The sequence below is a fragment of the Numida meleagris genome, chromosome 5 (genome assembly GCF_002078875.1).
Source record: "Numida meleagris isolate 19003 breed g44 Domestic line chromosome 5, NumMel1.0, whole genome shotgun sequence".
Taxonomy (NCBI): domain Eukaryota; kingdom Metazoa; phylum Chordata; class Aves; order Galliformes; family Numididae; genus Numida; species Numida meleagris.
This window is the reverse complement of record NC_034413.1, coordinates 52,358,920-52,383,157: the sequence shown is the minus strand read 5'-3', so window position 1 is coordinate 52,383,157 and position 24,238 is coordinate 52,358,920. Positions and strand designations below refer to the sequence as shown.

At 37.1% G+C, this 24,238-nt stretch overlaps 1 protein-coding gene across 16 annotated transcripts in view; it reads left to right on the top strand.

The window, feature by feature from the left end:
- MYO3B (myosin IIIB) overlaps positions 1 to 24,238 on the top strand; it is a 231,995-nt gene that overhangs the window by 146,296 nt on the left and 61,461 nt on the right. For 14 of the 16 annotated variants that reach the window (XR_002439454.1, XR_002439455.1, XM_021399366.1 and 11 more), the window contains 5 exons: positions 848 to 1,010; positions 1,764 to 1,844; positions 9,904 to 10,024; positions 16,982 to 17,045; positions 17,930 to 18,065. Coding sequence is in view for 13 of the 16 variants with exons in the window: in XM_021399366.1 (XP_021255041.1) it covers positions 848 to 1,010; positions 1,764 to 1,844; positions 9,904 to 10,024; positions 16,982 to 17,045; positions 17,930 to 18,065 (565 nt within the window). In the remaining 3 variants the exon portion in view is untranslated. The remainder of the gene's footprint in view (positions 1 to 847; positions 1,011 to 1,763; positions 1,845 to 9,903; positions 10,025 to 16,981; positions 17,046 to 17,929; positions 18,066 to 24,238) is intronic. The other 2 variants (XM_021399372.1, XR_002439456.1) reach the window with 2 other exon arrangements.

The following is a 24,238-nucleotide window of genomic DNA, read 5'->3' as shown; positions in this document are numbered from 1 at the left end:
CTGAGTGAATTAACAAAAGAGCAAGGAATTTATTCCAGTTAGTTAGCCTCCTAGGTTATAGAGGTGCCCTCCCATGCCAGATGAGTTTGTGCTGCCAGAGGAAATGTGCATTGGGTACCTCCCCAAAGTGCACTCTGGACGTGGCTGCCTTGATAAAGACAGTACATCTGTCAGTGCCTGCTGCGCTAGTGTCCTTCTGAAGATCCTTCTGTTAGTCATGACATGACTGAAACTTCACACTCCAGACTGTTCTGTGGGTCTGGTTAGTAAATTATCTGTGGAGTTTCAGATGAGATTTTTCTGGTTCTTTGATAGAAGAGCCTTTGATCATGGCTTAAAATGTTGTGGCTGACTTCTGTGAAAAGAAAATATCCTGAGTTGTTTTATTGTGCACCAAGGAAAAACAAGGAGAGCTTTCCTGCTCAAGACCCAGATAAAGTGTGTATAACTACCCGTAGTATTTGCCTCTTGAAGCAGTGTTGTTAGACAATGTTGTCTAAAACAAATGTAATGCAAGATTTATCCCCCGACTGTCAAGAAAGTCTGTATTTTAAAATTGTTGATACGTGAAAGCATCCCTCTCACCAATTTACTTTGTAAAGGGCATAAAAATGTGGTTTATTTTGCAGTGGAGTTATTATAAGCAATGGAATAATGAAATTCCCCAAGCACACTGAGAGCAAATTATTTAATTCACAAAATTGCTATAAAATCAGCAACTAGTATTTTACAAGTTTTCCCAGCAACAGTGCCCTGAAGTAGGCTGATATGAGGTTTACAAAAAGGCAAAATACAATAGGTTGTGCTGCTACCTGGACGTAATATTGAATTTGTTGTTCCATTTCAGGTTTTTCTAAAGTATTACCATATAGAACAGTTAAATTTGTTCCTGAGAGAAGTTATAGGGAGGGTGGTGGTCATGCAGGCCTATATCAAGGGATGGCTTGGAGCAAGGAGGTACAAGAAAGTCAAAGAAAAAAGAGAAAATAGTGCTGTTACCATACAGTCAGGTAAATGTTCACATTTCCTATTTCACTGAGTAACTTGGCATTTCAAGATGTTAAATTATGTGTACTTTATTTATTCATTCATAATAGTTTATATGAAATCAAAATAACTGGAGGTACTTTTCTCTCCAGCTAATTCATGCAAATATTACTGATCTATTTCTGAGGTGTTATCTTAGCCTTCAGTAATGTCATTATTTAAAATGTTTTAATATTTTGAATGTGATGCCTGTAGATAAATTGAAAATATTGTTAGCTGTGTCTACGCTAGCTTGCAGCACGTAGATAAAATACAGTGTATTGGCTCTCCTCTCTCTCTTCCCCCTGTGTCTTCTCATGTGTACCAGACTTACAGATAGCATAAGTCATGGGGTGGGCCCAAAAGACTGATTGCCAGTAATCTAGCAGGCTTCCTTATATTGAATTTGGGGAGCTGTGTGAGAAAGGGAGTTCTTGTGCTGACTGATGATGCACAATTATCATGCACCTTTGCCTTTTGGATTAGGACATCAGCGAGCACATGGTGACAATTAAAATTTGGATGAGTAAAGCAGTGTTTGAAGTTGCAGGGATGAGAATACTGCAGTCATGAACTCAGAGTTCAACACGTGGGTGGGTGAGGAGGAGGTACTGGGGGTGGGGGCTGGATTGGTTGTGGCAGAAGGGATGAAAGTTTAAGCACATCTCTAGCTCTGTAGGCTCTGTAGCACTTCCTTAAATAAATGTAATTTCCAGCACATGGTTTTGTATTTTTAGCTTGGAGAGGATATGAAGCTCGCAGGAAGTACCAGGAAATAAGGAACAGAAGAACGAATGCTGCTATACATATTCAAGCAGGTAATTAAAACATTATTTCAGTTGCCAACACCTATTTTTCTGTGGGTGATTTCATGTGTCAGAGTTTATAACTAAGAGAAATACATACAGCCCAAACAAAATCTGTCAAAAACATTACTTCTGATTGTTTGTTCGTCGGTATCAAATGACATCTGTGACAGTTATGACACCTTGGGATTTTTCTGAGCACCTTTCTGGAAGTAAAACATACCGATTAAAAGCTGTTAGTTCTTTAAGATTCTTCTCCGCATAATCAGTATGATTCGATCTTGTGTAGAGCTGGTATGAAGCACTGAATTTGTTCAACTAAAAGTGTGGATTGGAGGCACCAGACATGCATTTCTCTGTCTTTGTCAAGTACTGATCTTGGCAGGTAGCCAAGTTTCCCTTTCAGCTGCATGCTGAGTTTGCTAGCTTTGGCCAATCTCTGACTCTTTGCCAGACTCCTATGCAGCCATATCAATATGAATTTGAATGAACTTAAAAGAGATTGTTGGAGGAACAGGCCCATAGGGCTGTGTAGGTCTCTAGTAGAGAGCGGGGTACCATATGGCACAGAAATTCAAGAACCACTGCCGTGAACTCAGTGATGTTTTCACAAGCTGCCAGTGTGAAGCAGTCTCCATATGATGCAGTGTAACACACCTTCCCTGTCCAACCCCAGGTGAGAGACTATACCCGATCACAAATGAGTTGTTGCAAATGTGTTTACAGATAAAGCATGGCATCATCTTTTTTCTACCAGCTGCCTCTGCTATCATAGGTCCTTAAGCTTTGTAGCCTCACTATTCAATGTTGTATAAACTAAAGTCAATCTGAAATAGAAGAGTTATAAATGTTCCTTTCCTTTATTCTGTTCTTAAGCCATTTCCACTAAATCCAACATTTTTTTTTTGTTTTGTTTTACTTAAGTTTCCTTCTCTGAAAATAAGCTTCAGTGTGACTTTCAGCAGAAAACAGAAGAATACCAATCTGGTAACAGAAAGGAACAGATTATCATTAGGTTAAAATAGTAATTTATAGCTTAGTGTGCATATTGTTATGTATAATCATAAACTATAGCTCTAGTGTCAAATGCAGAACATGATATTAAATGGAGAACTGTTAAGGAGATTTTTTTTCCTATTACAGCAAGCACTCAGGAACTGCATAAGTGTTCTCTCCCCTTCTTCCTCTCCTTTGTGTTGTCATTTATTTTATTCATGATGGCACAGAGACCAGATCTTAAAGAACCACATGCAACTGCTTTCTGGAGTATTCACTAAATTTATGCTTGTCCGTACCTACACTAGGATTTCCTGACTTTTATGATGGCGTTTTGTCATAAAAAGGAAAGTGAAACTGTTGACCCTTTACTTTCCCACTATTAACAGTTTTTAAGAGGAGAGTTATCTCAGATTTCCTTGGAAGCTGGTGTGTAGCAGTATTTCTTAGAGGCTGTAGGGGATATTTTGCCTTAGAATTTTATTCAGCCAGCTTTCTTAGGCATGTAGGAGGTGCATGCATATTACCAATGCTTTAGAAAAAGCAACTGATCTATTCTGCTGTTTGCACACATGGAAGAGATTCAGTGCTGTGTTCCTTCCTGTCATCTCTGAGATGCTGCATTGAACATGGCAGAGCAGAGGCAGTGGGATTGTACACATATCCTTGAATTTGGACACTTCTGTCCTCTGGACCTAGTGCTGGAGGAATGCTGTTAGTGCTCTTCCAACCAACAAAGACGCTGCCTTCCTTTGTAACCTGGCACTTGACAGTTTCAGTGATCAGTCTGAGTGAATGAGCATTAGGACTGCAGGGTTAAGAGTGACAGAGTGACACATGCACCTCTGTATTAATGATGCTGGCTGCTCCTCCTGTCTTTGGCACTGCCCTCAATGAGATATAATAATTATAACCCCCAGCACGTTTCTCTCTGCCTTTGGAAACCTATATCTAGGACCTCATATTTGAAAATTCTTCTTGTGCCATTTTTTCTTCTCTGAATGCTAAACATTCATAATCATATAATCAAAGCTCATGCTTGTGAATGGCAGCCATTTTCCTGCTTTTAAAATACAGAGACAGTCCTTCTCTTGTTTACACTGAACTGCCAAAGAGCCTAGTGACATGGGAACAAAAGCAAGCCCAAATCTCTCCCTTCCCTGCACATCTTATGTAAGTGTAATGTAAGGGTATATTTCAAGGCAGCTTTTCAGTAGAAAGGAGTATGATCACCTTTGCATTTTTTTTTTAAATGAATCATTTCAGGCAGAGAGATATATTGTTGGCATTTGTCAACCAGACATTAGCAAAACCGTATAATTAAAATAAATGTACTTCCCTCTCCTTCTTCCTCCTCTCCCTCCCCCTCTTCAGTCTTCAAGCAGGCCTTGAAATTTAGGAAGCATTTGGCTTACATGTTTTTACAGAACGGCACATATTGAAATTTGTTTTCCTTTCATCTCTTTCCCAATAAAAGCAGCCACTCGGCTTATCCCTTTAGCTTCCTCAGAACTTCCTTTCAGAATTCCCGATCTATTACAGCACATTCACATACCAGAAACAAGATGCCTTTTCATGCTGTCAACCTTTTTCATCTGAAATGTAAATTAATTCTTGCTGGTACGCTTTGACAGAGATCAAAGTAGGGGTATTAACCTTATTGGGCCTTCTCTTCATCAGAATCAGTTCCAAAGACTGCGAGGGTAGTGTTAGGAGGCCAGTCTTCACTGTTATCTATGGCCCTCCTCCAGGCAGTCCTCTGTCTACAAGTCAGCATTTCAAAGGCGCTGATTTCTTTTGTAAATGACCTTATCATTACTTTAAACTGTGTGAAAAATGATTTGCCTGAATAATTCTTGCAGGATTATCCTGCTCATTTTAATTGTGGGGGGACTTCATTCAGATTCCAGGATATTGTTTAAGTGGTTTTGACAGCAAGTGATCACAGCCTGATATAAAGGAGGAACACAGCTCCTGATTGGAAACCTCTTGACTTGTTCAGATTGTTCATTTCTTGCAAGTCAGTCTTTGAGGTAGGCTACATTTGCATTTTAAAAATAAACAGATGCCTTTCAAATACATGAGCTGGTGGTCTGGAGATCTCTGTGGGCCCAGCAGTTCGCTATCCATTGATGAAATGTTGAAAGAAAAAACAAACTTACAAAAAAAAAAAACCTTCACAATATACTTGAGGATACATTTCCTAAGTGTATAATATTATACAAAAAATGGTCATTACTTCAGATAAGGGAAACACTCTTGCTAGGAAACAAAATACTTGTGAATTTAAATTAGGTGAGGAAGGAAAAGCTACCTTACTTCAGCATATCTACATTACAGGTTCTCAGAATGTACGGATTTTATGAGATTCACGACTGAAATGGTACGCAGGTTACTCAACTCCTTTCCCATTTCCTCCAGCTTTCCCAAACTGTATCACTGAGGCAGTTTTTAACTTGGAGGGGAATTGTGAAGAATGATTTTGTGTAAAGTGTTCGCATTAGCAATACTTTGCACTTCTGTGTAAGTATTTCTTTGTAATTGGGATTTGAATTGTTTGGATTTACGTCTACGTAAAATGAAAAAGATTTTATTAAAATAAATTATTTTTAAAAATTGTTTTGCCAGATTCACAGCTGGTGTAAATCAGTGTATAACCACTAAATCATCTGACTGAAATGTTGCTCCACTGATTTGTCTCATGTGCAAGTCTCATTTAATGTTTCTTTGTATTAGAGGAAGGCATTAATTAGAAATAAAAAAAACCAACACACAAAACAAACAGATAATAGAATTATAATATAATATACATAATCTAATTATGATAGCATGTATTTCTATGTGGAGTGACCCTTGTCCCGAAAGACTTAAAGGGGGATTTTAATCTGTTTATTTCATTTGTGAGCTGACATTGCCAAAATGCCAAATGAGTGGCGCATATGATTCACTTAGATCTGAGGTGACATCACTGAATTCATTTTAATTAGGCCCACTTTAGCCATCTGGAATATACTGTGCAACTCTGGTCAGGATTGAGTTTAACTATGCTTCCAGAGGTGAAAGGCAGATGACTAATCCATTGAGCCACTGTCTCCTCCTCCAACACGTGCTCACACACGCACCATATGTCACATTGTATTGGAAAATTCTTTATCAAGAACTCAAGAAAAAAGAACAGAACTCAAATCTTTTTCTTTTTTTTTCTTTTTTTTTTTTAAACAAAAAGGGGATGGATATTCAGAAGGAAATCAGATGAAACATCCCTTTTGCAAAATGCTTTCTTTCTACAACTTCTTCCTATGCGTTGTTTGCATATCTCACTATTTGCATATCTCTTTCGTGGGCTTCAGGGGAAATTTATTTTGTTTTAAGAAAAAAAAGGGCTTGAGAACAGCAGGAATACATTGTTTCATATTTATAATAAAGTTTTTAATAAAAATGTTACCTTTGGGATTTTCTTCAGCAAAGTTTAGTGTCAGCTTCAATAGCAGAAAAGGAGGCATTTCTTGAAAACTCATTTTTTCTGTCAATTTGTACACGTGTGTCTACGTGTATTCAGCTAGCATTGTTATAAAGTTCTATGAATTATGTGGTTAAAATGTTCCAAAAACTTCTAAGCATATCATTAATATATCTAGAAATACATCTATTTTTAATCAAACAAACACTAAGTAACAAATGCAGCTTTATTTTATGTCATTCGTTTTCTTCCTTTTTGGCAGCATTCTCAGTATAAGAACCTCTGAAGAGATGTGTGTGTTTCTTTTAATGGTAGCTGAACTGACTCGTATTACCTTAATTTCACGCTCAGATCAAAACATACTCATTTGTACAGGCTGCACAGCTTTAGTTAACTTTACTCCTCCATCTCCTTGTGTTCTGTACCAGCTTAGGGCATTCAGTCAGTCTTCACTTCTAATACACCTAGTAACCATTAAAAGCCTGCTGCTCATATGCAGGGAGCATGTTAACAAAAATGAGATGGCCTTAATAGTTTTGAAGGATGAAGACCTGTATTTTATCTCCATCTCTGAGCTAGTCTTTGTGTGAATACTTTTTTTTTTTTTTTTTTTTAATTTTCTGTCCATTCTTACAGCAGTTCGTGCTCTTGGTAAAACCAGGTAGGGACAAGAGGCCTTGGAAAACTTATTCCTTTCTGTTACTGATGTTGACAGTCAGTTTCAGAGTCATCCACACTTCTATTGTTTGACCAAGTCTCGAGATAGAACTTTTTAGTGCAATGCGCAGAAACGAAAACCCATACATCAAAGTGATGATGTGCGTCAGTGACAAGGCTTGCTTTCTTGTAATGCTTCTGCCAGAGAATATAGGACAAGTTATTTTTTCTGCTACTAAGCATGCATCGCCCAAGATCCATCCAGACTGAGAGGTGAAAGAGGGGAAGTATTCATGGGACTCAGCAAAGGACACGACTTCCCATCTCTTTTACTGTTCAGTGGAATTAATTTGGCATGAAGCAAAAAGTCAGATTTATGGGCTCCAAATCATCTCAGATGTTGGTAGTTAAGCTGCTGAATGCTCTTTTATCTAGGCAAATTAAGAAGGTCATATGCTGTTTGTAGCAAATCAATTTCTGATTACAAACAATCATGACACCTTCCATTCAGCAAACATGAGCTTTCAGTTCCAAAGTTGTTCTTAAGTGCTATTTCAAGTGATATTATAGCTTAAAAATGTCTTTATAGAAAATGTCTTTTTAACATGATTTCTTACAACTGAGAATGAATCCCTCTGCTGTTTTAAAATAGTACTTCATCTCCTTTCTTCATACTTCTTGTACAGACCTATGATTATTTAGCTTTGATCTTTCTACACTGTGCTTCCCAACTCAGTCTGTAACTATATATTTCCAATGGGAATCAGAGGGAAAATGCCTGGACTTTTGCTATTTGGAATTGTGTGACTTTGCATGTAATGTATATGCTTTAGTACTTAGACCTTAAAATGAAGTTTTTTAACTGCAGTACTCCAAACTTCAGTCTGAGGTAAGTATGTTCTTGGTTTGCTACCTGCTGGAGCTGGCAGAGAGATTACTTTGAGTGAGAATTTGTATAAAAAGTAAAAAGTCCTGTCCTCAGTGGTGGCACAGAAAATGCTTAACACTAATAAGCTAACTAATAAGTGTAATAAAAGTGCAAAAATTCCTATGTTCCTAGGTTGCTTTGAGGTCAGATCCTGTCATCCTTGGTTATGCAGATGTCTGGGTTAAAGATACTGTTGCTGTAAAGTTTGGAATATAGAATGCATAAGGTGAAAATGAGGTGACAGCTGGTAATCATTCTTCTTCAATGATGCAGTGATTGTTCATGGAGCACTAGCAACATGAGTCTGCTAATTTCACACTCTTTGAGCCAAGTACTTAGTGTCAAAACCAGCACCAGTCAGTAATGCAAATTGCCATGATGGAACAGCTTCCCAACCTCTCCGGCTCCCCCAGTAGAATTCTCTGCATATGCATTTCCTTTGAAACATTATAGATCCAGTTAATAAATGCTGAAAAGATGCAGTTCTACTAATACTTGATGAAGCTTTTGAGACAGAAAAATGTTTGTTTACTCTTCTACTTCAGTTGTCCCATGAGTCAGTGGGAAAGTAAGAAAAACACAGCCATTTACCTGTAAGATTCAAGGTACTCTAAAAGAATGTTAGAAGCTGGCTTAAGGAAGGATTCAGCTGAAGAGGAGTTGATCCTGAAAATATTTATGAAAACAGAATTCAGAGTAAAAATAAAGTTTACAAAATGAAATAAAGCAGATTGTGTATAGTGAATGAGGGAAAGACAAAAAAGGGTTATACTGTCATTAATAAGTATCTGGCAGAAAAAAAATCGTAGAGGTATGGGAGTGGTTTTATACACACACATACGCGCACACACATGCAAAGAAACTGCTGAAGGTTGAGAAATTACTAGGGAGAAAACTGAAGCTTATCTTACTAGTTCATTTATTTCAGCGCTTCTTTATCTGTACAGTAGTCCATAGACTGACTGCTGCTCAGTGCGTTTCAGCTGCAGAGAAGTGGCTGCCAGCCAGCTGTCTTTGCTGCCAATATCAGAGTAGGTTCCTTGTCTGGTCAGTGGGGGATAGTTAAGGATTGGAAGCCTGATCACATGGGGCAAGAGAGTGCTCGCCTCATCTCTGCCAGATAGGCAGACTTTTCCAGTCTCATTATTAAGGGTGGAAAGTTGCTCAGCCTCACGGTACCTGAGCTCTGTATTCAGTACAACACCTCAGCAGGTCCAGCTTCTGTCATGCCTTCTGTAAAGGGAATGGTTATTTATTTTAGTAATCTCTCATTAAAAGGCAATTTTTGCTGCTTCTTACACTGGAAACATCAGTAGCATTGAAAATGTTAGATTGTCATGGTGCAATGCATACCACAGTTTGAATGGCTAGGATGGTTTTATTTTTGTATATTGCACAAATAAGTGCAAAAATACACATTTTTGTGGTGGCTGGAATGAAGGCCATTAGCACTTACAGGAATTAAAATAGAAAAGAAGGGATCGATTATAGTCCTTCCTATGGAAAGAGTAGCTGAGATCAGGGTAGTTTTATTTTTTTCCTCCATCTTTTCCGTATGCAAAAAAAAGCCCGAATGCTGAGCTAAATTTATAAGAGTCATTAAACGGAAGAAAAAATTAATACAAAAATTATTCCATAATTTTGTAATAATGAGAGATTCCAAATTCTACAGTTTTTCCTCTTTTATGTAGGTAATACTTCTGTTGTGTTTTCACAAAATAACAGGCATGAGATGATCTTTTGGTCAACTTCTTTGTTCCCAATTTATTTATTACAATATTCTCTATTTATTCTTTATTATATTCTTTGTTTATCTACCTCCTGCTTTCCCTGTGTTACCTGTATAATTATTTTGATCCTACATGAGGTTGCTCTGTATCCCGCATCCCATATCCTATGTCCCATGTGATATTAACCCAGATTTTAGACACTCCAGTAGTAGAGCATTCCGCTCTGGACTGCAGAGACAAGTGCCAGTCTGTGTTTCAGGTTCTGCAGAGTTTTTCTCTGATTCATAACTATGTTTTTAGCTTTCAGGGGATATATTGTTCGTAAAAACTACCCAAGACTGAAGAAGAGCACTGGCTGCGTAGCAGATTCTCAGCATATGAGCAGTTGCTCTAATTCTGATGTTGACTGTGAAGAGCACTGGTGAGTTGAATCCTTTGCTGTCTGTTATCTACAGAAGTCATTTTCCCCACAATAAAATCTGAAAGGAGCAGGCATGTCATCATGATTCAGCTGGTGCTTAGGGAGCCTGCCATTTTCTGAAGATGAACACCTGTAGGTTAAGCAGTCCCCCCACCAGCATAGTCTGAGGTAAAGAAGTAAGATTTATCTAAATTACTGTTTGCCCTGGGTTGATATCCTGTTTCTGTAGTCTTCTCAGAAGTACCCAGAATACCCCTTACCACAGACAGAATTACATGTGCTCAGCATTTCAGAACTGGCTGCAGTGCATGATTTTCGAGAGCAGAAACGTACCCTTTCACATCTGTAAACCTCCATGCAGACCTGCAATAGGGGAAAAGACTTGCAAGAAGCAGATGACCAAGTCACTGTCAGCCTAGGCATACTGTAAACCTTAAAAGCAGTGCCCCCACTCTTTGGAGAGGAAGAATATTTTGATCTTCCTTACCTGTGGAGTCAATACAGTCAAATATCGCCCTGCTCTTTCTTGAATGGAAGAGGGAATTGCTCCATCTTTAGCTATTATGTCTCTCTCTCCGACTGTGTTGTAGGAGAGGCGTTGGCTGGAGGAATCCCTTTGATTAGCAGATTTCAGTGACTAATTGCTATGAGATCTCTCCTGCTGTAGGATAGGCATCAGGAAATCTCAGTTCCTATCCCAATTCTTATTTCTGTTAGTTTATAGACTTTCTATACAGCATACAAATGCAGGTCCTGTTACACCTCGTATGAGTTCTCTGAGGAAATCAGTGACTTGCTTGAATGTAACTAGATGCTATTATTCCATTGAGAAAGTTTCTTTGTTTGTTGTTTTTGTTGTTGTTGTTATTTTTTTTAATTACCTCTAAGTCTTCCTCTGAGAAAGTATTTCAACTTTCTCTGTGTATTTTCAGAACGTTGAGTTACATTAATTTCCATGTGAACTTTGGTTTATTTATATTGAATAAGATCTGCTAAATGCTTTGGTGCTTTAGATGATTTTGTTCAGGTGTAATCTGCTGCATCCTTTCATGTTCCAGAGTGTCTCCCTTGCAGTAGTCTGATTTCAGAATAAATAAATAAATAAGGTTCAGGCCAGTGGAGAAGGACAAAAACTATGTATGTACAGGTATTTTGGTAATGTTATTCAGGGGAAAGAACGAACACAGTACAATTTGCTGTCCTATCTCTGTCTTTGGATCACTTCACAGCTTACAGGGACAGTGAGTTTTGTGATTCTGCTTTCCCTTCGTGTGCATGCAGTAGCCTCTATCTGTTAGGTATTTAAGAGGGGAAGTATCTGGTAATCTCTTTAGAACTACCACTGGCTATTTGCTCTCCAGTCTTCACTGATGACATAAAGACAGAACTAATAACCTGTCTGCTGTCAGTTCTGTCTGGCATCCCAAATTACAATTATATACAATGTAAATACGTATTTTATCTTGTTAGTGTTTTGGAACTTTCACTTGACCTTGTTTGGAGGCACACGGCCTCTTTAAACTTTTACTTGATCTGTTTTGTGTATAGGTAGCCAGGAATGATTTTCTTCCCTTTCTATATTAGTCTGTTTCTGGAATTCCTCATTGCTTTCCAAACAAACGTATCTTTCTGGATTAGATACAGTTTTCTTAACTGTACATCCCTTGAGGCTCATTAACAATTTATGGATCAGTAGCTGTTGAGGTGAATTTGGGCTTTATGGAGCACAAAGATACAGACTTTTAAAGGTATTTGGACAATGAACTTATATTGAATTCAGTGTCTAAATGCCTTTAAATATTTAGCTTGAAGGTGCCCATGTAAAATACATTCACCATTCAGTTCATGCACGCACTCCTGATTGCTGTACACAATCAGACAGGTAATAAAATTCATACCTTCTTTTGCCTGGAGCTGCTAAACTGCCACTACTGCTGGCAGTTCTCAGTTTAAAACCCAACAAATTTTCCAGCGTATTTGCCTAATCCTATACATTTCCCTGCAGTGGCCTCAGGTTCCAGTGATTTCAGTGAGACTTGAAAATGTTGAGGGTTTCACAGGTGATGTTCAAAATCTTAGGACTAAATCTGATAACTTCCTTCCCATAAATCAAGGCTACCTTCTACATGTAGCTTTTAGGGGATGTTGTGTTTTAAGCACATGGCTGCTCAGTCATACAGGAAACTTGTAGGAAACAGGAAGGCTGGTGAATAATAGTGCAGGTGTTTAACACAGTAGCTTGTAACCTATCTCTAGAGAAGGCAGCCTTGCTGTGGCTTCACATACAGTTGAACTGATATGTCGAATAATAAAATATTCTTTTCATTTCATTTCCTTCAATTTCTTTTAATTTTTTTTTCATTTCTTTTATTTTCTAGTTAGTAGTTTTGGAAAATGAAAAATGAGCTGAAAAGTGTTCAGGGTCAGAAAGGAAAATCACATACATATCTTTTCTGTTGTATGCACAGGATATATAGCAACTTGTTACTTTTTCAAAGATCTATTAAGAAAAAAAAAAGTTCCAGTACTATAATGTATAGAAAACACTTGATTTTAGTAAGTTACGATTTTGAAAGTGCTCAGAGGAAAATGACACTTTAAAAAAAATTAAATTCCTTCAAGGAAATTGAGTCTCTGCGTTTAGTTCACACTCTTCAGTCTGTGAATGCAGGACATAAGCTAATAAATGTTGTAAAATGCTGATGAAATGCAGCCATTTGTTAATTTAACATTGCATGTACTTTGTAGTACAGCAGAAAGCATTGTTTCCACATAGTTGTATATCTGTAATTGTAACTGTAGCTCATATCAGTGAGTATCCCTTGCTCCGTTCTTTTCTTGTGGAATTTTTGTGTGTTAAGGACGCATGTTAGAAGATAACTGACATCAGTAGTAGTCTTTCACTCCTGCCTCAAAATCATTGTGATTTTTCTCTTTCCTATTTTCTCTGCTTAGCTAGTTGGTATCATATTCAAGCTTTGACTGGTCAGCATGTGTGTCCTCTTAAAGTTTTCATTTTAGTAAAACTCTTTACATTCAGATGAGACTTAGACAATCAAGGTAGGATAATAAAGTGAACAAAACTACATGGGCATGATAGTTCAGATGAATATTCAGCAGCAAATTTCAGTATTGCCTGACTAAAACCAGGCACAGGAAGCTGGATTTCTTGTGTACTTGCCAGGTAAATGTGCTGTCTGGATCTCATCTGTCTGACCCAAACACTGCTGTCTTGCAAATGTGGAAACTAAAAATTTTTGGAAACCACAGTGAAAATAGTTTCATCAAAGATACCTGAAAATATCCTGCACCTCGATACCACCCTCAGATGCCACATTTTCAGATGTTAGCTGCCAACACTGAAAGACTCATATGAACTAGGTGATGCTGAGCTGCATTTATGTTGCATTTGTTTAGACATACAATATCAGACAGATTTTCAGAAGATCTCAGAGTCTGATCTCAAGATTCTCAACTTCTACGGCTGATGTCATGTTTTCAGAAGTGTTCTCTGCCAGCTTGACACCTGAAATGATGTCTGTCTTTCAGTAGAGCTCTGTGACTTCCAGTCTAGCTGCTTGGCCCCCAGAGTGTACTGATGCATTAAATTATTGTTGCCCTGATGTAGGACAGAGAATTTCCTCTCACTGAATTTCATGAGGTTCCTCTCTGCCTAATTCTTTAGCCTGATGAGGTTCCTCTGAATGGCAGTGTCATGACTCTGTATTTATGAAGACTCCACTTTACACCATTTAGGGTTAAGGAAAATTGTCTATTCCTCTGCCATGGCCAGAATGGCAGCCTTAGGGAAGCCTTGGTGGTAATGTTATGTTGTTGCTGTTTCTCTGATTGATTTGTTGGTGTTTTTGTTTTATTTTGCTGGAGACAGTCCCCTGCCAGCTGAGGCTCTGGGCTTGCCCTGACCTGTTCATGGCTTATGATAATAAATACCTGACTGACAGTAAAATATTTTAGAAAATTGGCAATTTCTCTTAATTTGAATTAATTTCTGGAAACAACACCCATATCTCTGCATTAGCTTCTACAAAGTGAAAACAAATGCGTTCTTCTTGTATGTAGTTTCCTATTTGCCATTGTGTTTATGGCGACAATAATCTGATCACCTTTAATATGTTTTGGAGAAAGAACTCATATTTTATTTCAGTTCAGTTATTTTAACATACCATTAAAAGTTCTCAAAACTTAAAGACTTTTGCCCTATCTTCTCCTTAGAAGTTTGTCAGTGGACATAATTTAACCTTACATGCTGTAGCAGTTTGTCCATAGGTAAAGAAAGTGAGTATCGTATAATACAACACAGAAAACTACTGACTGTTCTTACTACTGTACATTATTGATGCATTCCTGAGCATCCCCAAAGTTTTTCTTGTAGAATGTATCATGCGGAAATGCAAAATTACACATCATGTGGCTTTTTGGTTGGTTGTTTTTTGTTTTGCTTCGTTTTGAGTAGAAGCTAGTAATCATCAAATGCAAACCTTACTCAACAATATCACATTTTGTTGGAAAATGTTGTGCCATATGGAGCCCCTTTTTTGGTTGTTCTAGTGAAAAACATGGTTTCATTGGGACCCTGATAGAAAATCAAGGTTCGAAGGCTTCGGAATTCCAGAGGCTGATTTTTGTTAGCTTAAGGTGTACAGAAGGCAAATTGCTGAACTTTACCTTCATGCTTTAAACCTTTGGATAATGCTACAGTCCTGGCAAGGCAGTAATGCTGGCAAAACCATGCTAAATTCTAGATTATTTATAGAACATAGAGATTAGTCCAAGCTGCAGATTTAGATCCAGATCCAAATCACCCCAAAACCTGAATATTAAATTTAGATCACAATTCATTCCTTTTTGTGTTTTTGTCCATTTACAATATACTGATTCAAGAGCAGATTTTTATTTTGACATCCATTATAGCAACATTTGAGGTTTATTCATTATTTCTAGCTTATATTGAGTTTATTTTCTGCAGTATGGGGAGATGGGGAAGAATCATCTCAAATGCTTGAGTAATTCTGGGGGAAATTGGCAATAATCCTAAGCAGTTGTCTAAGTAATATATATATAAGAGAAACAGCAAAAAAGAACTTTACAGACAATACAGTACATGTTCAAATGCAGGGTCAAATATAGTCCTCAACATTTTTTATACTTTTTGGTGTGAGAAGTGTCTCAGTACAAATTACAGTGTGTTTTTAATATGGGTCCCTCCATCTTCTTTAGGAAAACAATATTAAATATAAATTACAGCTTAGTCAGAATATTTTCCTTTACTTTCGTAACATCAGTGAATAATTGAAAAAAAATTCCTCAAACCTAACAAGCAAATCCAAACTTCACTCACAAAATTTCAACATTCCAGAAAAAATTGATGTTTACCACGTCCATGAATGCTTCATATTTTTTCTACTCATCAAAATAGCTTATTGTCTACCATGATGTTGTCTTTATTGTTGTGATCAAGTCTGAAACAATTCAAGCAGCCTCTTGAGCTTTCATAACACATTCAGACAAAATTAATCTAAGATCCTAAACCCTATTGCAGTATAAGGCTTCAAATGTTTCAGCAAGCTCTGTGGATGTCCTAGAATAAATATATAATCTAATACATATATGTGGTGATATATACAGTTTTGAAATCCAATAGGTAATAATCTAGAATGTTTCAAGTCCTTCAGTAATGTCATTTCAGTTTGAAGTATTTTTAGAAGCTACATTTTAAAAGGTAAAATGCACATGTGTCCAGACAGTTTTTTAGTGTTCAATGTGTTGTTCTATTTTTATATGAGTCTTTTATATTCAGTGTATAAGAAATGACAAAAATGAAATTTGAGGAAACATAAATTGTAGGTTTTTTTACTCAGTTAAGCAATTTTTTTCCTTTATATTTCCCCTTCCCACTGTGACTGGAAGAGTGAAAAGGTATTCAGTAGTAATAAATGGAAGTTAAACTGAAAAAGCTTACTGCCTTAAAAAGCCTTTTGCCATCCCTGAAAAAAAAATTGTGATGTTTGTCATAAACTGAAATCTCTGGCTGAAGCTTACATTTCAAGTGTTTCCATTGAAATACAACTGCAGTTAATTGTATTTTCAGAAAGATTGTGACAGGGGTGGTGATTAATGATGCAATGGCTGAGGCGAGTTTTGACAAATAGAAAATCTTGGTTTTAATCCCAGTTATAGGACCATGAGCTTATCAAATAATCTTTGCGAACCTCAGTTTCTTTATCTGTTGAATGAAATTGGCAGAATCTTTTTTTGATTTTGCATGACGAAAGATTCTGGAGCAAAGTTTTTTCTGGGAGGAATTTAGTATTGAAAAGATCCATTGACTTCAAAGGCCTGCCAAAAAGGATCAGAGCCTACAGAAGGATTTTATGATACTTCAATTAGCTTTAATGAGAGCAGAAGTTGACCTTTAATATTTGTATGGTAAAATAATAAAAGGTACAGACAAAGTTAATGTTAGAACTCTTACTTAATCAAAACAGCTTTAGGGGAGCACAAAGCCATGTGTATCACCTCTTCCTCTTCTGTCAAATTTCCTGAGTGCCCAAGCTTGAATTTTTTGTGAAAACAGTTTTTCTCAGCCCCTGGAGAAAAAAATGTTTCATGTTAAATCTTGTAAAATTAATTTTAACAAATTACTTCAATCTCATAGAATTCTCATAAACTCACTTTACACATATGCACATATCCACAATTTTTAATGATACATTCATCGCTTGTAGCCAGTTACCGTGTTTAGTAACATGCACTTCCATATAAAAGGAAATGGAACTGGTCTGTGTTTTCTCTGAATTGATCATATGTGCATATTTAGTGATTGGGGGAGGGGGAAAGAGGAAGAGCATCAAAAATGTGTGTATGCCAGTAAGCCTTTTATGAGAATGAAGAAATTACAGTATTTAAACTACCTATTTTATTTTTCTTTGCTTTTAGGCAGCAAACAAGTAACCAGTCCTCTCCTATGGTGTCTGATTTTCTCAACAAACAAACAAAAAAGGTACTACTAAGTTTGTATTCTAAAATAACATTGCATTGTAACTTCAAATTCCTGAGTCCACAGTTCTGCAGTGTGTTCATGGCTGCTTGGCATAGCCATCCGAACATGAAACCGTTAGTGATGTTTTGAAGTCTTTGAGACAAAAGCCTGCTTGCTAAGAACTTTAGTTCTGTAGAAAGACAGGGAGGTACAGCGAATAAGAGAATCAAAAGGCTGGAAATTTGCTGCTGAGAATAAATGCTAGCTGCTCCCTGAGGTGATTTGTCTGTGCACTTCACTTTCTACAGATGTTAGAGCCTCTTTTTTAGTAAGGACCTGAGGTTCTTTGGTAGCACTTTGATATCCTGCTCGAATTCAATATGTGAAATGGAGGAGTCGCTCTGTGACTTGGAGCACAGCATAGTCTTTGAAGTCTGATCCAATTTTTGCTGCTTACCATTTGATGTTGAAAGGATGAAATGGAGAAAATGTACAGTTTTTGCCAGTAACTCTGCTGAGCATATGTAAGATTAAAAAAACAAAATCCCTTGGATGATGTACTTAGAAATGTTAAGCAGATTAATACCTTCCTATAGCTTTTTTCTAAAGATACAAATTAACTATGAGAGGAAATCAGCATACAGTGCATGCTATGATTTAACTGCATGAGGAAAGGGGATAAATAAGTTACATGGAAGAAGTAAACAAACGTTTGTGACATGGATGCTAAGTCAGTGGTGCTGAAAGCCACAAGAATCTTGTGTAACTTTAATCTCGCATTAGTCATTTCTCAAAGAGTCGTGAAAAATACAAAGTTGCTGTCTCTGAGATCACAACTATAAGTTATCATAGCAGAGTGAATAAGTGTGTTTCTTGAATGCCTAAAACAGCTTTCTTTATTCCAGAAGGATTTGGATGAGATAGCTGCTTCTCCCTTTACTGTAAAAAATACATTCAAAATGAGTGATTCACAATTAATTAGCCAATCTCAGTCAATCGCAGACCATCAGTCAAGTCCCTTGAGACCCCCTAAAAAAGGAGGTAAGGAGTACAAAGTAACAATGATCGTTCGTTTGCTATTTGTAAGCTGCACGTTGTCAGCATGTAACTTTCTTTATATATTCATGAGGTCTTTTAACAATCCATTGGAAGGCAGGAAATATAAAGGAACTAACTTTCTTCTACATATTTCCAAACTGGAATTTTTAAAAATCTCTCAAGTACCTGAATTACAGAGAAGTATAGAGATTTTTTTGAAACAGTTTCTATTAAAAACATAATAATCCTGAAATACCTTTCAAGAGCTTTAGCTTTTCTTTGCCTTCCAGTCTCACAAGTGGAAGACAGTGATGAAATCTCTCATGTTTGGCAGAATGAAAGACAACGTGTTTGTTTACACTCACCATGATTCTGTCAGGATCATGGGAACATCTGCAATAATTCTAAAATCTATGCAATCAGGTTTCTATTTTATTTGCCTAGATGGTATTTTTGCCATGGTCAGTAGTAGTTTAAGAACTCAAAATAAAGCATTATGACATTTGTTGAGCTTTAACTGATTTATCATTTATTCCAGGAAATCAGTACCTATCAAAATACTTTTCTCTGACGTTGTAATCATGTAGTGTTTGCAAGTTCCTGAATATGAATATTAATACTGTATCACAGAATACCTTCCACAACTTAAGATTAAGCAAACTGATAATGGGATACCTGTGACTAGCGCCAAAATAAAATGATAATACGTGAGTTCCTGACTTATAATTGAGAATGGATTGTTCATAACTTTCTGTTGCATATAAACATTTCTATTTATATATCTGATGGGACACTTTTCATCTTGTCAGACTACAAATGTTTATCTGAGTATTTGGGCCCTAATCCTGCACTGGATGTCTTTAAACTTTATAGAGTTCAGTTAAACAATTTACAAAGTACATTTAAGACAGGTACATATCCAGAGATCCTTCTGTTATATGAAGTAGCATAAAGTCAATGGTTTTAGTCTTCTGCACAGGCATAATGTGTTTTCCATGCTAAGAACGAAGTGGTATGTAAACACAGCATGTTGAGAAATCCATTATACTTTCCTGATGAATTTCAGTCCATATGGATTTTGAATCCATAGTGTGGGACTGCAGAGGATAAGTGCATTAGTATCTTAAATTATTACATCTTGAACAATAAACCTGTCAAACAAAAATCTCTTCATTGCAGCAAACCCTCTTGAGGGAAGCAGTCAAGGCGCAAATCTGTCAAACTTACTGCCAATGGATATTGCATGTTACCCTGCAACTAGTCTCCTTGACATCAGTTGCATTGTATCTGAAATTAAACAATTATGGAGAGTAAAATTGGCAGAATTACAACCTTACAAACATCTGATTCTGAGCCATTGCCTAGTAATTCAGAAAGACTTCAGAGAATGTGAAGTGATAGAAGAATACAAATTGAAAAAGAGATAAATGCAACATTAATCTGAACTATTTAAGAAACATATATGTGTAAAAGAGTAAGCATGTAAGGAATTTCTCAGTAAAGCGTGAAGATACTTAGATGATCATATAAAAATCTCGTGCTTCCATGAATGACTATTAAAGAAGTAAACCTGCTGAATAATAACAACTTCTTAAAAGCACAGCTTGCATTCAGATATTCAGATGCTTTCATACCCTGTGCAATCTGTATTCAATCTTATTGTATTAGGTATATTTTTAAGCACAAAATATTTTTAGATCTATTGTGAAAACCCAGTGAAATAGCAAGTATCAAACATTACTTTTGGAATAAGATCACGTGCATACAATACATGTGTTTTATAATGTGGGACTATACTGCAAAGGTTGTATTTCACAAAGCAAAAAGATGACAACTGGGTTGTCCAAATAATGCGGAGACTGATTTTTCATAATGAAACATCACTCTGCTATGCTACAGATTCATCTTGAATTCTTCTGTCATCGTGGTGGTAGTTCCGTGAGCCTGGAACACACAGACAAACAGAAAAAGGAATGTGGTCTCTTGCAAAGTTTTGAAGCAGTGTTGATCTTTGCTAAAGGAGGCAGTCTTTATATGTAAGATTAAATGCAAAGTGCAACTCATTTTTCTTGAGGCCTAGGGTGAGGGTCTCCCTCAAAAGAGGGAAAATGGTTGACATGAGTTTACACATTTCTGTATTTGTCAGTGTATTTATCAAGTATACTAGTCCTTCACATCTTGTCCAGCTTTCTGATATCGTAGGCTACTCACTCTGGTGAGTAGAAAGGAAAAATAGACCAGCAGATTTCCACAAATATCTTGTGTCATGGTTTTGTGATTTTCGGTTATTGGTATTCCACATCATAACATCATGTAGTGGATGTACCTAGTTCTCAGAAGAGAAGGACTACTACATTCCCCATGGTACTTTGCTCCTTTGTTACCATTTTCCAGCCGGAGGGAAAAGATAAAAGCTCACAGTATAAAAACTTGCAGATCACGAGACCTCGCCCCTTTTTCCGCCCGTCTCTCATCTTGGCAGCACCTTGCTCTCCAGCCATCTTATCGTCGGTAGTAGAGTAAGGCCTACCTTGATTTTGGGACATTCTCTCTCTCTGTATTGGATTTATCAGCTTAAATTGTAATTATATTGTATTATAGTGTGTTGTTTTGCATTCCGATATTTTATTTAGTAAATTAGTTTGTTTCTCCTCAGATTGTTGCCGCTGTTCTTTGCTCTCAGGGCCATCTCCTTACCCTTTTTCCCTTTTCCCTTTTCACGGGGTGTGGACCCGTGGATCCCCTGTCCCCTTCGTCACGGAACCGGGCCGAACGCCCGTAAACCGTTGACATCTTGACAGAGATTGTACCTTCTAATCAATGCAGGAATAGAAGTTTTTTTTCACTTCAAGAGGATTTCTGCTGGATCACAGAAAAACTGATCACTGTGGCCAACCTGTATGCAGTGCAAGTTAAATGCATGCGTGTTCTGTGGTGGCACAGGGCTCCAGGAGCTGGCTCAGTGCTGCCCAGGATTTCCTCTTGGCTCTGCCAAGGGTGGGGTCATGGGAAGGGTCAGGAAGGTGGGGAAGAGTGGTGGGGAAGGGCTAGCAACAAAGCCAAGGATTCCAACAACACACTCTGCCTGTAATTGTTTTTAGGATGGAGAGGAGGGTCCAGTCAACACTAATAATTAAGCCAAAAGTGAGTCATTCTAGTCACAAAAAGGTGGTAGTGAAAGAACCAAAATATTGCAGAGAGAAATAATCTCGAGAGGCCAAGGTGTGGTATTCTCTTAGAAGAAATAAGTAGTGAGAATATTTGAAATGATTAATAAGAAAGAAGTGATTCATGGAGAGCTCACCAATGTAACTTTGGCTCAAAAGTACATATGACTGAGATTGTCCTAAATGAATAGGAAATAGGTTTGTAAAAAGCCATTAGTATCTCTACACTGACCAGAGGATGACATAATGCTTAATGTTAATGCAGACATTTTAAACATGTGAGAACATTAGAGTCTCTTTCCATGGGACTTTCTCATGTGGGAGAAAAGGACATATTTCCTGATGATGTTTAATTTGTGCCTTGCACTACACACTGTTGGCTGCAGTGCTGAAACTCTGAGAAGCAGAGGAATTTGCCAGGGTTCTGAGATGTTCTGAATTATGCAGTCTGCAGTGTCTCTAGCCCTATTTTGAAGTTGAGGTATTGAAACTTGCACTGTAGTTGTAAAAATCAGAATATGCAATATGCCCTTTGATTTTATCTTTCATATTCTGAAAACTAATGGAAATTAGGACCCAGCCTTTTTCAAGCTGGACTTCTACTTGTCAGTGACCCATTTTGAATGTTTGCCTTGCAGTGTTGGTGTTTGTTTTTTTTCATGTTGCTCTTTTTTTTTCCCCCCTCTCTTCTGGTAAAGTAATCATAAAATGCAGTTTGGTGAATATAGCTGTGCTGGGTTGGAAGAAACATGTGAAGGTAATCATCATTTCTTGCACTGTTGTAGGGCAACTTTACAACAAAATGCATTAGTGCTTGACGGGGATGAAGGCTATTGCCCAGTTTAGGCAGTACTGTACACTGTTCAGTAAGGGGCATAGTGGGCAATGGAGACATTATTCCCAAAAAGCTACTCTGTAGCTTTTTACCTCACAGGTGATGGTTACAGATATACCACTCTAAACAGGAAATTTAAAATGAGTTCATTAGTTGTTCAAGCTTAATTTCGGTTTTAAAGAAGTGATCAGCTTTCATTCTTTCAGAACCACAGGCTTGCTGAAACTTCTTCCGCAAAACATTTTCAGAAAATACCCCCTATTCTGTCTCATTTATCTGAATTCTTTTTCTGTGTATTGTCTCTGTGAAGATTAAAAGACAAATTCTGAGGAGACAGAAGGGATCTGTGTAATAGCCAAAGGTGTTGTGTCTTATTTTTTCTTTGAAAGTCCTCTGTTGCTTTCCTTACTTTAAAATTGTTTGTCTAAATTGAGAATGCATGTTTTTCTGTTTATGTATAAACACAAACCTTGGTTTATTCTGATGGCAGACAGAGCCACCAGTGAGAAAATGCAACCGTCATTTATTGGGCACGATCAGATTCCCAAAGCAAGTTGATTACTTGATTGTGCAAATTCTTTTCTGAAAGCACAGGAATTCTCCTCGACAGAGTCCAAAGGATAAGGGCACAAAGAGTCTTGTCACCTCAGGGTTGTTTAAAATGAAGATGACCTTCTGTGGCATTTTTGAGCAATTTATAGGCCAAAACTTAGCTTGTGAAAACAGCAGTGCAAGGGAGAGGTACAATTAAGTGTAATGAAAAGATAAACTTAAGGTCTTGGTCTCAAACAAGTCATGAGACCTTCCATAGTAGTTCTACTTGCAGGTAGGACACCAGTCCTAACAGTTTAAGTTGGGTAGTTGTTTTAAACTGAGAAATAATTTAGCCTCAGCTATGATACTCCTAGCTATTGTTTGATGGTTGGACTAGATGATCTTAGAGGTCTTATCCAACCTTTATGATTCTGTGATTCTATTCCAGCTAGAAAACAGCTGTTGATTTAATTGTGCTAGCTATTGCTAATTAAGACTAAAGTCCATGCTGTGATTGACCACAGCAGTCTTCTTCCCAACCGTGCTGTCCTACCTCATGCTTTGTAAGACATTTTAAAAGCGTAAGAAAATCTTAGAGTGAGCAGTTGCTATAGCTAATTGCATTTATAAGAGATACTGATGCAATTGTCTCAGGAAAATTGCTTTATCAGCATAGTAAATTTCATAGAATTCAAATGTAATCTTAAGATAGTTGGGCAAATGCTCTCCTGAATCAATGTGTTTGAGATCTTAAATGTCAAGAAGCCAATTAAAAAGATATTTAAGCATTTTGCAAATATCTTGCTTAACATTGCTAGTACATTGATTTCAGATATTGTCTTTTAAAGGGTAGTAATGTTAAAATCTGAATGTAAGTCTAAGGAGATATTTCAAAAGGCAAATGAAAATTTATTTCCTTGGAAAGCCTTTAGAATACATTTGTACTGAGAAAAAAAGATGTACACAGCTGATGACGGTATATTTGCATACTTTAAATGTTGTACCTACTGGAAACTATATGACAATATTCATAACATATAAACATTGATTCAGGTATTCATTATTTTGTCTTTATGGCAAAATAATCTTAGTAGGCGAACTATACCAATCATAGATACATGTGCATTGTCATTCTTTGGTGACTATGGCTGTACAGTGCTCAAAATTAGTTACAAATACACTTAGGTGAATGGTCTTTGATCCAAAGTAGAATTTTCTTTGAAAATACTCTTTAAGCTGCCTCAGTCTCAGCCCTAGAGTTCCGCCTTGATTTGATGTCTGTCATTTGTACATCAGGTGTTCTTAAATACTGGGAATATGTCCTACTCTACATGGTAATTTTATGTCTTACTGTAATTTTAACTAATCTCATTCCTGTTTGTGCATTGTTTTAAAAAAAGATGACAGCAATGGCAAAGCAGTAGTCATTAGTCATTAGTAATTTGGTAGTGGGATCACTTTTTATGCGTTGACTCACAGAAAGCCAGTATCTTACCATGACTGTAATAGGTATTATGGTAAAAATCAGGACGTGTGTCACACAAGATAGGGTATCAAGACACAGATGTCTTGAACCAAGGAAGCCACTTTCCACAAGTGAGAGACCACCCCAAGGCATTCAGGTGTTTGTGCAACTCAGC